Here is a 13185-nt window from a genome sequence, read left to right as displayed (position 1 = left end):
TGGACTTACACACACATACATATACTGACCCACACATTGCCCTACACATACACATATGGACTGTGACACACAAACATGTACTTTAGATACACATGCATTAACAGGCACACAGACTCACACACACATTGACTTACACACACACAATCGAGTGACACACACACGGATGGACTTACACATGTGGACTAACACACACACAGCGACTGATACACACAAAAAATGGACTGACACACACACACACTTGTACGTACACACACACACATGGGGCGTTGTCCATTTGAAAAAGACAGACACACACATGGACTTACACGGACATGGACCCACACACGTAGAAACCCATCGACTTACACGCACACATGGACTCACACACACAGACATCGACTTTAGGGACACACATGTAGTTTCTGCACACGAACATTATAATTGTAATATTAGGCAATTTATTAGTTTCATAATAGTAAACGAAGCAACGTTGTTATGTGCACACAAACATTATCATTGTAATATTTGTAAACTTATTTGTTTAATAGTAAACAATAAACCTCAGTTCTTAGCGAAAGATGCAATCAAATTGTACTTTACATTGGCGTGGTGACGCCTTGTCCCGTGCAGAGCCCGCGGCCTCGCCTAGATTGGCAAGCCGGAGGAGGTGAGACATTGCCAGGCTGCTGGCTGGGCCGCTACCCCCCCCCCCCCACCATTCCCTCGCCTGAGGCAGAATAATACTATGTAAGCGCTTTAAGAAAATTAAGTTAATATCTAAGAACTTTATAGCAGTAACTACACGCATTGGGGTGGTGGGGGGGACATCACACTATGAAGAGAAATCGGCAGCGTGATGTGTATATTCCATGTTAAACGCGTGAAATGAAATGTCCCCGTGAGTTGGAGCGAATGCGCAGTACTTGGTAGGGTCCGCCCCCCCCCCACGCAATTGGCGTCACTTGGTACGGTCGATGGCGCGCAATAAGTAAATAAATAATAATAGAAACGGCACAAATGTGTTAATTAAAGTACTTTAACGTTTACGGATGGGAAAACGGAATAGCCTATTCCCACCGCAGGGCTTAGGGCGTGTTGCCCGGCAAATTTTTTTCTACGTGAAGGCCACCGTCCGAGAGCCAAATCCCCCGCAAGCGCGAGCACGCGGAGACTTTTATATATAAGATTGTTAATTAACCGCCAGTTGATAGTTTCAGTTTCATTTATTTGGTACTAGCGGTAAGTACCCGACGTTGCCCGGGCGAAAAAGTCAGACACACATGTAGTTACACACAAATGGACTGACACACACACACATAGAGTTACACACACAAATGCACTCACACATACATAGACTAAACAACAACCGCCATTCGCCACTAAGTGGCGGTGACGTCACCACAACGCTTGTGCCAGGCTATGTGCACCTTGAGGCCACATGAAGTGTCGAACGCCTGCTGGCAGGAGGTCACGGGGCAAACCCAGATGGCACAGGTCGACTGACTGAGACGACTGGCTGATGCACCACCTGTGGCCCCTACTGTGGCAACTCGCTGTGCTTTAGCCGCCCGGCGCTCCGCTCGTTGTTGTGAGCGTCGCTCCTCCGCCCTCCGTTGTTTATGGAGGGCGATTGCCTTCAACTGGCCAGTAGCGTCCTTCACGAGCCTCCTCCACAGAGGCCGATCTTGACATGGCTGGTACCAGTCATCGGCAAGTCCACTCAGCTCCACGTCCTCCTGTACCACATCACTCCATCTCTTCTCCAGCCCGTGCCACGGCCGTTTAGCCCCTTCGATCCGGCCGAACAAAAGCTGTTTAGGCATGCAGTGGCTGGGCATGCGGGCTACATGACTTGCTGGAGGAGCTCACCGATGGGACTTTGCCCAGACCTTTCAAGGATTTGTGAGTTCTTCACACAATCCAGCCTGGTTAAACCCAGGATGCATCGTAGGCAGGCCATCCTAAATGTTTCTAACCGGCAAAGATATTCCATTAGGGGGGGTCCAAGTTTCAGAAGCATAGAGAAGGGAGGGAATGACCGTGGCCGAGAAGACCTGAAGCTTCGTGCGGAGTGATAAGAGCAGGTAGCTTCCAAACAGTGTTACACAACCGATGAAAAGATAATCCGGCTCAACTGATTCTGAGTGAGACCTCTGCTGTTAAACCAGAGCTGGTCATTAGCAGGCTGGCAAGGTATGGGAAACTCTACACTGTCTCCACAACTGCAACCATCACCCATCGGGAGTTGTGGGAATGGAGTGTCCGATGGTACAAAATACCCAGGCAGGTGCTTCGTTTTGGTGGGGCTGATGGTAAGGCCCCACCTCTTGGTGGCAAGCTCCAGGTTCAGCAACGGCACCGAGAACTCCACCTCCGAGTGAGCAGCAATTAGCAGATTATCGGCATACATAATGTGGCTGAGCAATAGGGAGCCATCCCTTGACCGCACCCGGGCATCAATCAGCCTCCCATTGTATCTGTACCAAATGGAAATTCCTCCGGTACAGCTATTGAAGGCTTCACAAACTACGTGGTCAAAATAGATGTTAAATAATTTGGGAGCCAGAGGACATCCCTGTCGCACCCCAAAGTGTACAGGGAAAGGCTCTGACTCCCGGCCACGTAGTTTTACCCGGGCCCGCTCACCATCATGAAGGTCCTTAAGGATGGTGGTCAGTGGGTGAGGGACTCGGAAAGCACGAAGAACAACCCAGAGCCCAGGCCTACTGATGGTATCATAGGCCTTGAGCAGGTCAATAAAGCACACACATGGACTAAGACGCACACATTGGCCTACAGATACGCAAAGAAATGGACTTACACTAACATGGAGGCATGCACACACAGCAACTAACACACACGCACATATGGACTCACACACACAAACACATCGACTTAAACACACACATATGGACTGACACACACATAGACATCCACTTGAGATATACACACATGGAGTTACACACACATATATCGACGTACACACATACAGCGACTCACACACAGACGTACGTGGACTCAGACACACATTGATGTAAACACACAGATGTACTTACTCACACACATATAGACTAAGACACACACACATGGACTTAGACACACATAGATATACTGACACACACACAGCCCTACACACATGTGACACACAGACATCTACTTGAGATACACAGACACAGCTTTTAAAAGAGTTTGAGCATTACTTCCCAACCACAAAAGACCCCCGACCTGGGAAGGAATGGATCCGAAACCCATTTGTGAATAAGCCAGGTGAATCGACTTTGTCTGTGCTAGAAGAGGATCAACTGCTTGAGATCGCAAATGAAGGTGGCATTAAAAGTATGTTTGAGACAACTTCAAATCTCGATACGTTCTGGATTATGGTCAAGGCGGAAAATCCTGAGATTGCCACAAAAGCACTGAAAAGCCTGCTTCGATTTCCAATATCCCATCTTTGTGAAGCAGGGGTTTCTGCAGTGACAGCAACCAAAACGAGATTATGGAGTAGACTGGACATAGGCAACACACTTCGGGTGTCACGGTCTCCCATCACCCCCAGATAGGACCATCTAGTTACAGGAAAACAAGCTAAGAGCTACCACTGATTCTGCATTATGGCGAGTTGTATAATTATTTCACATTACAATGTAATAATATAAAGTGCACAATAAATATAATGCGCTTGAATCATAATGAAACCATCCCCCCCGCCCCCCCCCCCCTGGTCCGTGAAAAAACTTGTCTTCTTACTAATTGTGATAATACAAAGATTCTCGCTTTAACTTTAACTGATTATATTTCGATTTAAAGCTTTCGTGACTGCAGGAATTCATCTTCTTGGTTTTTTCGGTAAAGTCACGGAGAAGGGAAGTAATAAAATAATAAAAATAAAACATAAAACAATTCTCTATTTTATTACTTCCCTTCTACGTGACTTTACCGAAAAAACCAAGAAGTTTAACTGATTATGTTTTAGTGTAATTCTATCAGGTCTCGCCAAAGGATACAGTTCTTTTAATTAAGATCATTATGCATGAACTTAGGAAGGAACCACTCAGACACTTCTGTGTTAAGCAACTTTAATTTCTAAACAAAAACATAACACTCTAATATGCGAACTCTTATGCTTGGAATTGTCAACACAGTACTCCTGGAGATGTGCTCCTTGATCAGTACATTTAACCCTCAATGATTACGTTGTTAAACTGGGTAACAGAGCAATCGGTTAATTTCTCAGAGTAACGCGAGCATATACGGCGATAGGAAAAAGTCCTTAAAAATAAATGTGACGATATTCATACGAACGGCAATAAAGAAACATGTCCCGAAGGCAAAAGTAGACCTCAATGAATTAATTGGTAGATTATGTAATAAGCTAAATGTCAGTTTCATCTAACTAAATGTCTTGGAACAATGGTGTCCGGCAGTGTGCCTGCTTCAGCAAATGCTTATCAATTGGCTAAGGCTTCAATAAATTCGCGGGCAAGATTCTATGATCAAAAGAAAGATTTCAACACAAGTCTCCCTGTGTGTGGATTCGTAACGTATGTTTATAAACGTTTAGTTTCGTCAATGAATTCATCAGTACAGTTAAAATTAACAAAAAGAACGACTAAAATACTTCTCAACGACCGTATCCACGTGACTCAATGGGCAGCAATGTTCTTCATTATCAGCTAATAGTTGACGCACTCTTATCATTCTTCTTCTTCTTATTAGTCCTGGTATGTGCGGTGTGTGTTTGGTGGTTTTGTCTCCTTGATCAATTCTTTGCGTCAAGCAGACGCTGGGTGATACGTGGTGAGTATGTGAGTGTGGGGGAGGGTCATACACACAGCTTCCTCGCTCTCTCTCGCTCGACGGCAGCTGGAGCTGCTGCCCACTGCTGGATGAAGAGTCGGCACGACGCTCGCCGTCGGCGGTGCGCGATGATTCCGTCGTCAGATAGCGCCTGCAGCTCGTCTGCTGGTCGCCGTTCCTCACTCTTGTCTTGGTTCACAGCTGGTGCTGGTCGGTGTGTGTGGGTCGAATCCACGGCGCTCTCCTCTTCCTCACGGGCGGCTGGTCAGGCTCTTTCCCCTGCTGGATGAGCTGAGTCGGCACGATGCTCGTCTTTGAAGGTGCTCGACAGTGCTCGCCGCTCGTCCGCTGGCAGCTGACACCCTTGCTCGGTGGCGCTGCTGCGCTCTCTCTCCGGCTCCGCGCTCTCTCTCCGGCTCGGTGCTCTCTGGCGATGCCTGGTTGCGCGTGCAGCTGGTTCTCTGCGATGCTGGCTTGGTCGATGCTTGGGCTTCCATCCTTTCTCCCGGTTGATTGCTCGTCATTGCTCGTCACTCTATCTCTGGGGCTGCAGCTGCTCGTGGGAGCTGGCACTCAGTGTAAAATAACTTAGAGCGATACTTCTTCCGTCAGCGCCGAGCTCGTACTCGGTGACCAATTGCTACTCGGCAAGCCTCTTCATCCTTGGTTGATTGCGGAGTCCCACCCCAGAGCTTGCTGCTTGCAGTAAGTCAACTCGTTGCGTTGATTTCGTAGACTCGTGGCTTCTGCTGGTGCAGCTCGTTAACGATGTGCCAGTCACGGGGGCAGGTTCCCCGGAGCCTGCCGATCGCAACTGCTCGTGGGAGCTGGGACTCACTATCAAAACTTGTAAATTGTATTCGCACACCTCTTGAACAACTGTGAAAGCTTAGTACAATACAACTTATCGCAATCCTTGACTTTGCAAGCAACTGAAAACATCAGGATAAATGTAGAATAAAACTCTCAGCGATACTTTGTCGGTCCATGCCGAACTCAGCACCGAGCATCACCTCGCCCCTCTTCTCTGCGAGACACAATACCCATTGTTGATCTCGAGGCCATGCCCCGGAGTCTGCCCGTCGCAGTACTCTCTGTCGCTTGTAGTCTTCTGTAACTCGCAGTAGTCTCTCCCCTCGGATCGCCGTGTGGTTAGCCATAGGACACAACATATGCATTGTCTTGAAACTGATTGGTCCACACCAGAGACAGCTTTCTTTCGAGCCTAGTATCAAACGGTATTAATCCAGAGAACGCCAATAGGCGAGCTCTTCGAGTGTTTGTGATGAGATGATACAAAACTCCGAGTTGATGAGGCGATTAAGCAAGCACCATATAAATGCTAATATTATTATAACATAGTGAATGCTTGGGAGCTTATTGGCTCTCGCTCCTAGTTAGAGATCTACCCAACCCACAGGTCAGCAAAAACTGACCGCTCTTACTCTGCAGGTTGAACCTGGGAATGGAGTGTTCAACTTCACGTTCTGTTCATTAAAGGCCTGTGACAAGTGTGAATCTATTGCAGCTTCATTGTCTCAAGCTTACACATCTACAGGTTCTCAATTTGACTTTGTATTGTCTAAGAAGTCCACCCACACCTCCACTTCCACAAACTGCTGGGAGTTGCCTTGCTCTGCCTCACAGTCAGAATTCTCCTCCTGCTTCACGTTGCCTCCATTGTTGTGAAGGTCCGATTTTGGAGTTGAATCTTCATCTTCACATTTTACCTTCACTTCTTCGCTCTTCACCGTCACCTCTTCAAATTTCACCTTCGCCTCTTCAAATGTCACCTTGATACATTTCATAGTGTCCCAGCTGGAATTTACTTCTGGTTCATTTTTCAGGAGGGATGGGCTCATTGCAGCACTTTGACTTTCACAAGTCGATTTCAGACTACACTCCTTGGGGATCTTCTGATGCCTGTGTGTTCTCTGGTGTGTATTAAGCTGTGTTGACTGTGCAAACGCCTTCCCGCACAGAGTGCACTTGAAGGGTTTCTCTCCTGTGTGTATTCTCTGGTGGATTTTAAGATAAGACGAAGTTGAAAATGCCTTCCCACACACACTGCACGTAAAGGGTTTCTCTCCTGTGTGCGTTCTCTGGTGCATTTTAAGATTTGATGAATGTGAAAATGCCATCTCACACACATTGCACTTGAAGGGGTTCTCTCCTTTGTGCTTTCTCTGGTGGATTGTAAGATTAGATGACTGTGAAAATGCCATCTCACACACACTGCACTTGAAGGGTTTCTCTCCTGTGTGTGTTCTCTGGTGCATTTTAAGATTTGATGAATATGAAAATGCCATCTCACACACACTGCACTTGAAGGGGTTCTCTCCTTTGTGCGTTTTCTGGTGCATTTGAAGATTAGATGAACTTGAAAATGCCTTCTCACACACACTGCACGTGCAGGGTTTCTCTCCTGTGTGTATTCTATGGTGTATTTTAAGATAAGACGAACTTGAAAATGCCTTCCCACACACACTGCACGTAAAGGGTTTCTCTCCTGTGTGCGTTCTCTGGTGCATTTTAAGATTTGATGAATGTGAAAATGCCATCTCACACACATTGCACTTGAAGGGGTTCTCTCCTTTGTGCTTTCTCTGGTGGATTGTAAGATTAGATGACTGTGAAAATGCCATCTCACACACACTGCACTTGAAGGGTTTCTCTCCTGTGTGTGTTCTCAGGTGTATTTTAAGATAATATGAACTTGAAAATGCCTTCCCACACACACTGCACTTGAAGGGTTTCTCTCCTGTGTGTGTTCTCAGGTGTATTTTAAGATAATATGAACTTGAAAATGCCTTCCCACACACAGTGCACCTGAAGGGTTTCTCTCCTGTGTGTGTTCTCTGGTGTTTTTTAAGAGCAGATGAATCTGAAAATGCCTTCCCACACACAGTGCACTTCAAGGGTTTCTCTCCCGTTGGAGATATCTGGTCCTGTGTAAAATTTCCAGTACAATCCATGCTGTTTGCATACTGGTCCCATTGTTGTCTTTGTCTACCGAGCCGCGCTGAGTGCCTTTGCTCCATCAGACCAATTCTGCAGAGGAAGCATCAGAAGAAGCATCAGCTGCAGACAGAAAAAAATGTCCACACCATCTTAATCAGAATCGAGGCACAGAGGAATGAATATATACACAGTCACACATGACTTACACGTCTATCATTATTCATATATTCAAGATTATCCCCAATTCATCACACGGGCTGTTAAGGAAAAACAATGAGAGGGCAAATGGTTATAAATATGCCTGGAAGCCCTAGTATCTTCAAAATAAATATTAACCCAAAACACCAAGAACACAATTTCGGCTGCCTGGCTGAAAAAGTAGTATTCATAAAAGCAAATTTCAGCTAACATAGCAAAGGCTGTTGGGAATAATACTATTTGTATTATGCATAAATGCATACATACATTTTCAATCGCAACTTTAGAGGTGTGAAGCCAGGCTCAGATTTGCTTGAATGATTGGATGAACAGATCTAACTTCAGCAGCATATGTGCTGTTAATTTCCTGTTTCCATTCTTCCAAAAAATTCCAGAGGGGAACTAAAAGAAACGATTGTTTTGATTTGACCTCCATGTTTAATAGTTAATATAATTTACTGCAAATACAAACTTAACACTGTCACACACTGGCATGGTAAAAAGTGGTGGTGTGTCCAGAACCATGCCTGGCCGCCTTCATCTGCTCAGTATTGACGCTTCCTCTCTTCACCATGTAATTAATTTAAGATCAATCAACATAGCAGAGGCCCACAAGCAGTTCAGCTTTCACTTATCAATCATGTTTGCTGTCGGTGATAATCAAACTAATTGTTGAGTTCATAATGCAGTGAAAAAACTGCACCACAGCTCCCCACGAAGATAAACTCTTAAATACACGTACATTCCACATGCATCATTAACATATATAAACAAAAATCCACAATTCGTGACGAATTGCAAATAACCTTATCCCAGTGCTAATGCCATGATAGGTGCAATTTAAGGCCATGTAAGTGTGGATTCCTTGTCAGCAGGTAATGGGAATGATCCAGGTGTCAAGGGATGACTGGCAGATGAACCAACTGTGCTCCCCCATGCCTTGCTGGGTTTTAGGAACCCAGCGTACCACGTATTCATGTTGGCGTCGCTCTTCCGACCTCATCGTTGTTGCAGAGAAAATATCTATTAACTGCCCTGCAGCATACCTCACGGACCTCCTCCACAGAGGCCAATCTTGACACTGCCGGCACCAGTCATCGGCAGGTCCGATCACCTCCACATCCTCCAATCTCTTCTCTAGTCAATGCCATGCCTGTTCAGCCCCTAATATCTGGACAAACAAAAGATGCTTGAGCATGGAGTGTCTGGAAATGCGGGATTCATGACCGAACCAATGCAGCCTCGCCTGCCAAAGAGACTCAAGATTATATTCTATATTGATATCTTCAGGATCTGTAAGCTTCTAATACAAAATAAGTCTGGTTGGATAGAGGATGAATCATGGGCAGGACAGCCTTCATTGTATAAGCCAGCAGAGATGGTAATTTAAATAAGTTAATATTCTGCATCCACATAGTAATATATGTGGCCTAGAGGAATCACCGCTTTATTCGTTAGTTTCTAAAAATGCTTGTCCTGGTGAGGGTCACGGTGGAGGCATGCTGAGAAGGGCAGTCCAGGCCTCCCTTTCTCTGGCGACAGACTCTAGCTCATCCTGGGGAATTCCCAAGCATTCCCAGGCCAGCCGAGCGACATAGTCCCGCCAGCGTGTCCTGGGCCAGTCCTGGGGTCTTTGACCCAGTGGGACGTGTCTGGTAGAGTTCCAGGGGGAGTCTATTGGGGGGCATCCTTACATTTATTCTATATTGATATCACTGCTAGAGGCAGGCAATCAGGTGTGAAAAACAGAAAGAACATTTTCAAGAATTTTCCAAAAATTTCTTGCTGTTTTTCACACCTAAAGTAATGTGGAAGAAAAACAATAAAAAAAATTCTCACGACGTTTCGACTGCAACACGAGCAATCAGGTGTGAATTAACACAGCAAGAAAATGTTACAAAAATTTCCAAAAAATTCTTGCTGTTTTTCACACCTAGCCGAGTAGAAGAAAAACAATAAAATAAAAACATATTCTCACGTTTCGACTGCAGCACGAGCAATCATCGTCAGGTGTGAAATCCACAGCAAGAAATTGTATTACTTTATTATTTCCCTTCTACGTGACTTTACCGAAAGAACCACTAATATCTTAACACCTGTTTCAGTTGCCAGAAAAGGGGAAAAACCTCTTCTTATATGTTGCTACTGGCAAAGGAGGTCCCATGAAGTAGTGAGCCAGATGAAGACGAATTAAACTTAAGCAGAGGATTAAAGCCAATGCAATCAGGCGAGGGCAGGAGGCAAGGCCCCGCGTGGCTAGGCCCCGCGTTGTAATGTTCCAACCTGGACATCGATTCCATACTCGCTGCTACTCAATTGATATCCCTACGAGAGAGAGACTGAGAGAGGCTCTACCATCACGACAACAACCACGATGTTAACTTCTCACCTCGGATCTGTGAGAGCGAGCGCGGTGTAGCAGCTCGTGACGTCACGCGGCAGCAGGTGACATGACGTCACTTGCGGTGTTGAACACAATCTCCTCCCCCAACGAGCAGCGGTGTAACTGAACACATTATGTTAATGAGACGGGCTCATGTCCAGTGTTGAGTGGATGCTGAACCAGTCAAAATGAACTAGCGATAGCATTTATGAATAAATTATGCTAATTAACCGCCAGTTGTTAGTTTGTTTCATTTATTAGGTACTGCCTGGGGGAAAAATGTATTGAAAAACTTCTCAAGAAAATTAAAAACATAACATATACAAATGAATTTTTATTTCATTATTCTTATGAATAATTGTTTTAATAAAATGTAAATAAAATTAAATAAATCCCAACGCGCGGTGGAAAATAAACTTACGCGCGCGCGTCAAAATTCGATTCTTTAGATCGCGCAAAGGAATCGAAGGTTGTTGATTTATTTAGAAACGGCCTATTCCCTTTTAATCGATACCACAAACGCTCAGCAGATATCGATTCTCGCCACACACTTCATGGTCATCCCCCCCCCCCCCAAAAAAACAAAAGTTTATTTTTTATAATTTTTGCATGGTGTACATTTTGCAAAGTACCCACATGCAAATTTCAAGTTTGTTGCATGTCGGGAAGTACGCTAAACATTTTGAACAGACAACACATTCACAAATTTTCCTTTCATATATAGCTTGACTACCCGGCTTCGCCCGGGACTTGGATTCATCACGCCCGGCCGCCTTTGTCTCCCCAGTGGCGATGTTCACACACCACATCAGTTACTCGTTTGAGGCTGAGTCGACCTAGGGGAAGCCCAGGACCAGTAAAAAGAATCGTGGTGGCCGTGAGCGGGAATCGAACTCGGGTCGCCGGGTTCGTGGCGCAGCGCGCTCACCACACATCATCTCTAAAACACAGAAGTGAGATGGCTTTCTAAAGGTAGATCACTGCCCAGAGTTTTTGAGTTGCGAGAGCCACTCCATAGATATCTTTAAGAAAAACAGTCACCACTGGCAGCACATTTCAGTGACACAGAATGGGTCGCAAAACTTGCTCACTTGTAACATTCAGCCTGCTCAACGTACTCAATCTGTCATTTCAGGGTAGATCGACAACTCTGTTCAATTCGGCAGATAAAGTGGCTGCATTCAAAGCCAAACTGGAATTATGGGGGCGACGAGTGAATATTGGAACTTTTGACATGTTTCAAACACTAGCAGAGATTTTGAAAGAGACTGAGCCAGGGCCTTTCTCCCAGCTGGTGCATTAAAACCTATCTCAGCTTTTAAAAGAGTTTGAGCATTACTTCCCAACCACAAAAGACCCCCGAACTGGGAAGGAATGGACCCGCGACCCATTTGTGAATAAGCCAGGTGAATCGACTTTGTCTGTGCTAGAAGAGGATCAACTGATTGAGATGGCAAATGAAGGTGGCCTTAAAAGTATGTTTGAGACAACTTCAAATCTCGATACGTTCTGGATTAAAGTCAAGGCGGAATATCCTGAGATTGCCACAAAAGCACAGAAAAGCCTGCTTCCATTTCCAACGTCCCATCTTTGTGAATTAGTGTTTTCTGCAGTAACAGCAACCAAAACGAGATTATGGAGTAGACGAGACATAAGCAACACACTTCGGGTGTCACGGTCTCCCATCACCCCCAGATGGGACCATCTAGTTTCAGGAAAACAAGCTCAGGGCACCCACTGATTGTGATACCGCGGCCGCGAAGCCGCTCGGCGGGCGCCCCATCTACGACCTCACCACCACCAAGCGACGGGGCCGACCCCGCTTCCCCCTCACCGCCCCCCACATAAACACACCCTCACACATTTCCCCCCATAGAGCTCCGAGGGGAGCTCTCCTGGCCGGCAGGTTTTCACCCAAATGCCCTCATAGGGATAATCTTCACGGTTTCCTGCGGCCAGGGAATTGGGCGACCTCCCCCGATGCTAATTCGCACCGCGGCGCTGTGACCCGGGTTAAGATTGCATGGTCACGGCGGGGGCTGTCCAGCCACCACGGTTGAAATGCACCCCCCCACAAACACGTATCGGCAGGGCAGGCAGGCGACGCAATCCACAACCGAACGCCGGAAAAACGGGGCCCCGCCCACTGTTCAATGAGACGACGCAACCCGTCGCGCTAACCGGGTTCTAACCGCCCGAAACCAGCCAGAGGACAGGTGAAGCGCTCCGATTGGCCAGCGGAGCGGGACCCCCTGTGAGGTGAGGGGAATAAAGAGAGGGGTGAAAGAGGCATAGTTAGCTCCGGGGACGTCAACTCCCTAGTCCAGCCACTCGAACGTCCGTGCGACGTGCTGCGAGGACAAGCCGACAGGAGCGTCTAGCCGTGAGAGAGAGAGGGAGGTGGGACTTCGCTTAAACAACCTGGGAAGTTTAAGTTCAGAGGGATAAGGTAAAGTAAGATTCCCGACAACCGAGAGATAGAGTGGTCCTGCCCTGCTGACTCCTACTGACTCGGGTAATAGGGGTTCGCTAATACGCCGGGAATAAATCGTTAGGATCAATAACAGCCTGGTGTGGTCTTTGCGGGTGTGGGAAGAGCGTGCGAGCGGGTGTCTGCTTGCCGTATCGCGTGTGGTTTGGACGAGCGTGTGAAAGCGCGTGGTGCTGTGTGTACGTACGCTCACAGCATGTGTAGTCAGTGCTCCACGGGTGTGCGCTCGTAATGTGGGTGGTCGGTGTTTCCGCGGGTACACGATCCGTTCTGTCGCTGTGGAGACGCATGCTGCGTGAGGGCTCACACCCACCGTAAACACCGGTCCCACGGCCCCTTTAAACGAGCGTTATCACCCGCTCACGGCGGCCGCGCG

The 13185-nt window shown here is 46.8% G+C and overlaps 1 protein-coding gene across 1 annotated transcript in view; it reads right to left on the bottom strand.

Annotated features, from left to right (window-relative positions):
- Positions 1 to 4038: 4038 nt before the first annotated feature.
- Positions 4039 to 13185, bottom strand: part of LOC144738399 (uncharacterized) — a 16937-nt gene continuing 7790 nt past the window's right edge. The window contains exon 3 of the mRNA XM_078621434.1: positions 4039 to 7838. Within this exon, the coding sequence (XP_078477560.1) occupies positions 6339 to 7838 (1500 nt within the window). The 3' untranslated portion in view covers positions 4039 to 6338. The remainder of the gene's footprint in view (positions 7839 to 13185) is intronic.

This window comes from Lampetra planeri, chromosome 82 (assembly GCF_965212315.1).
Source record: "Lampetra planeri chromosome 82, kcLamPlan1.2.h2, whole genome shotgun sequence".
Taxonomy (NCBI): Eukaryota; Metazoa; Chordata; class Hyperoartia; order Petromyzontiformes; family Petromyzontidae; genus Lampetra; species Lampetra planeri.
This window is presented reverse-complemented; position numbering and strand designations above follow the sequence as displayed.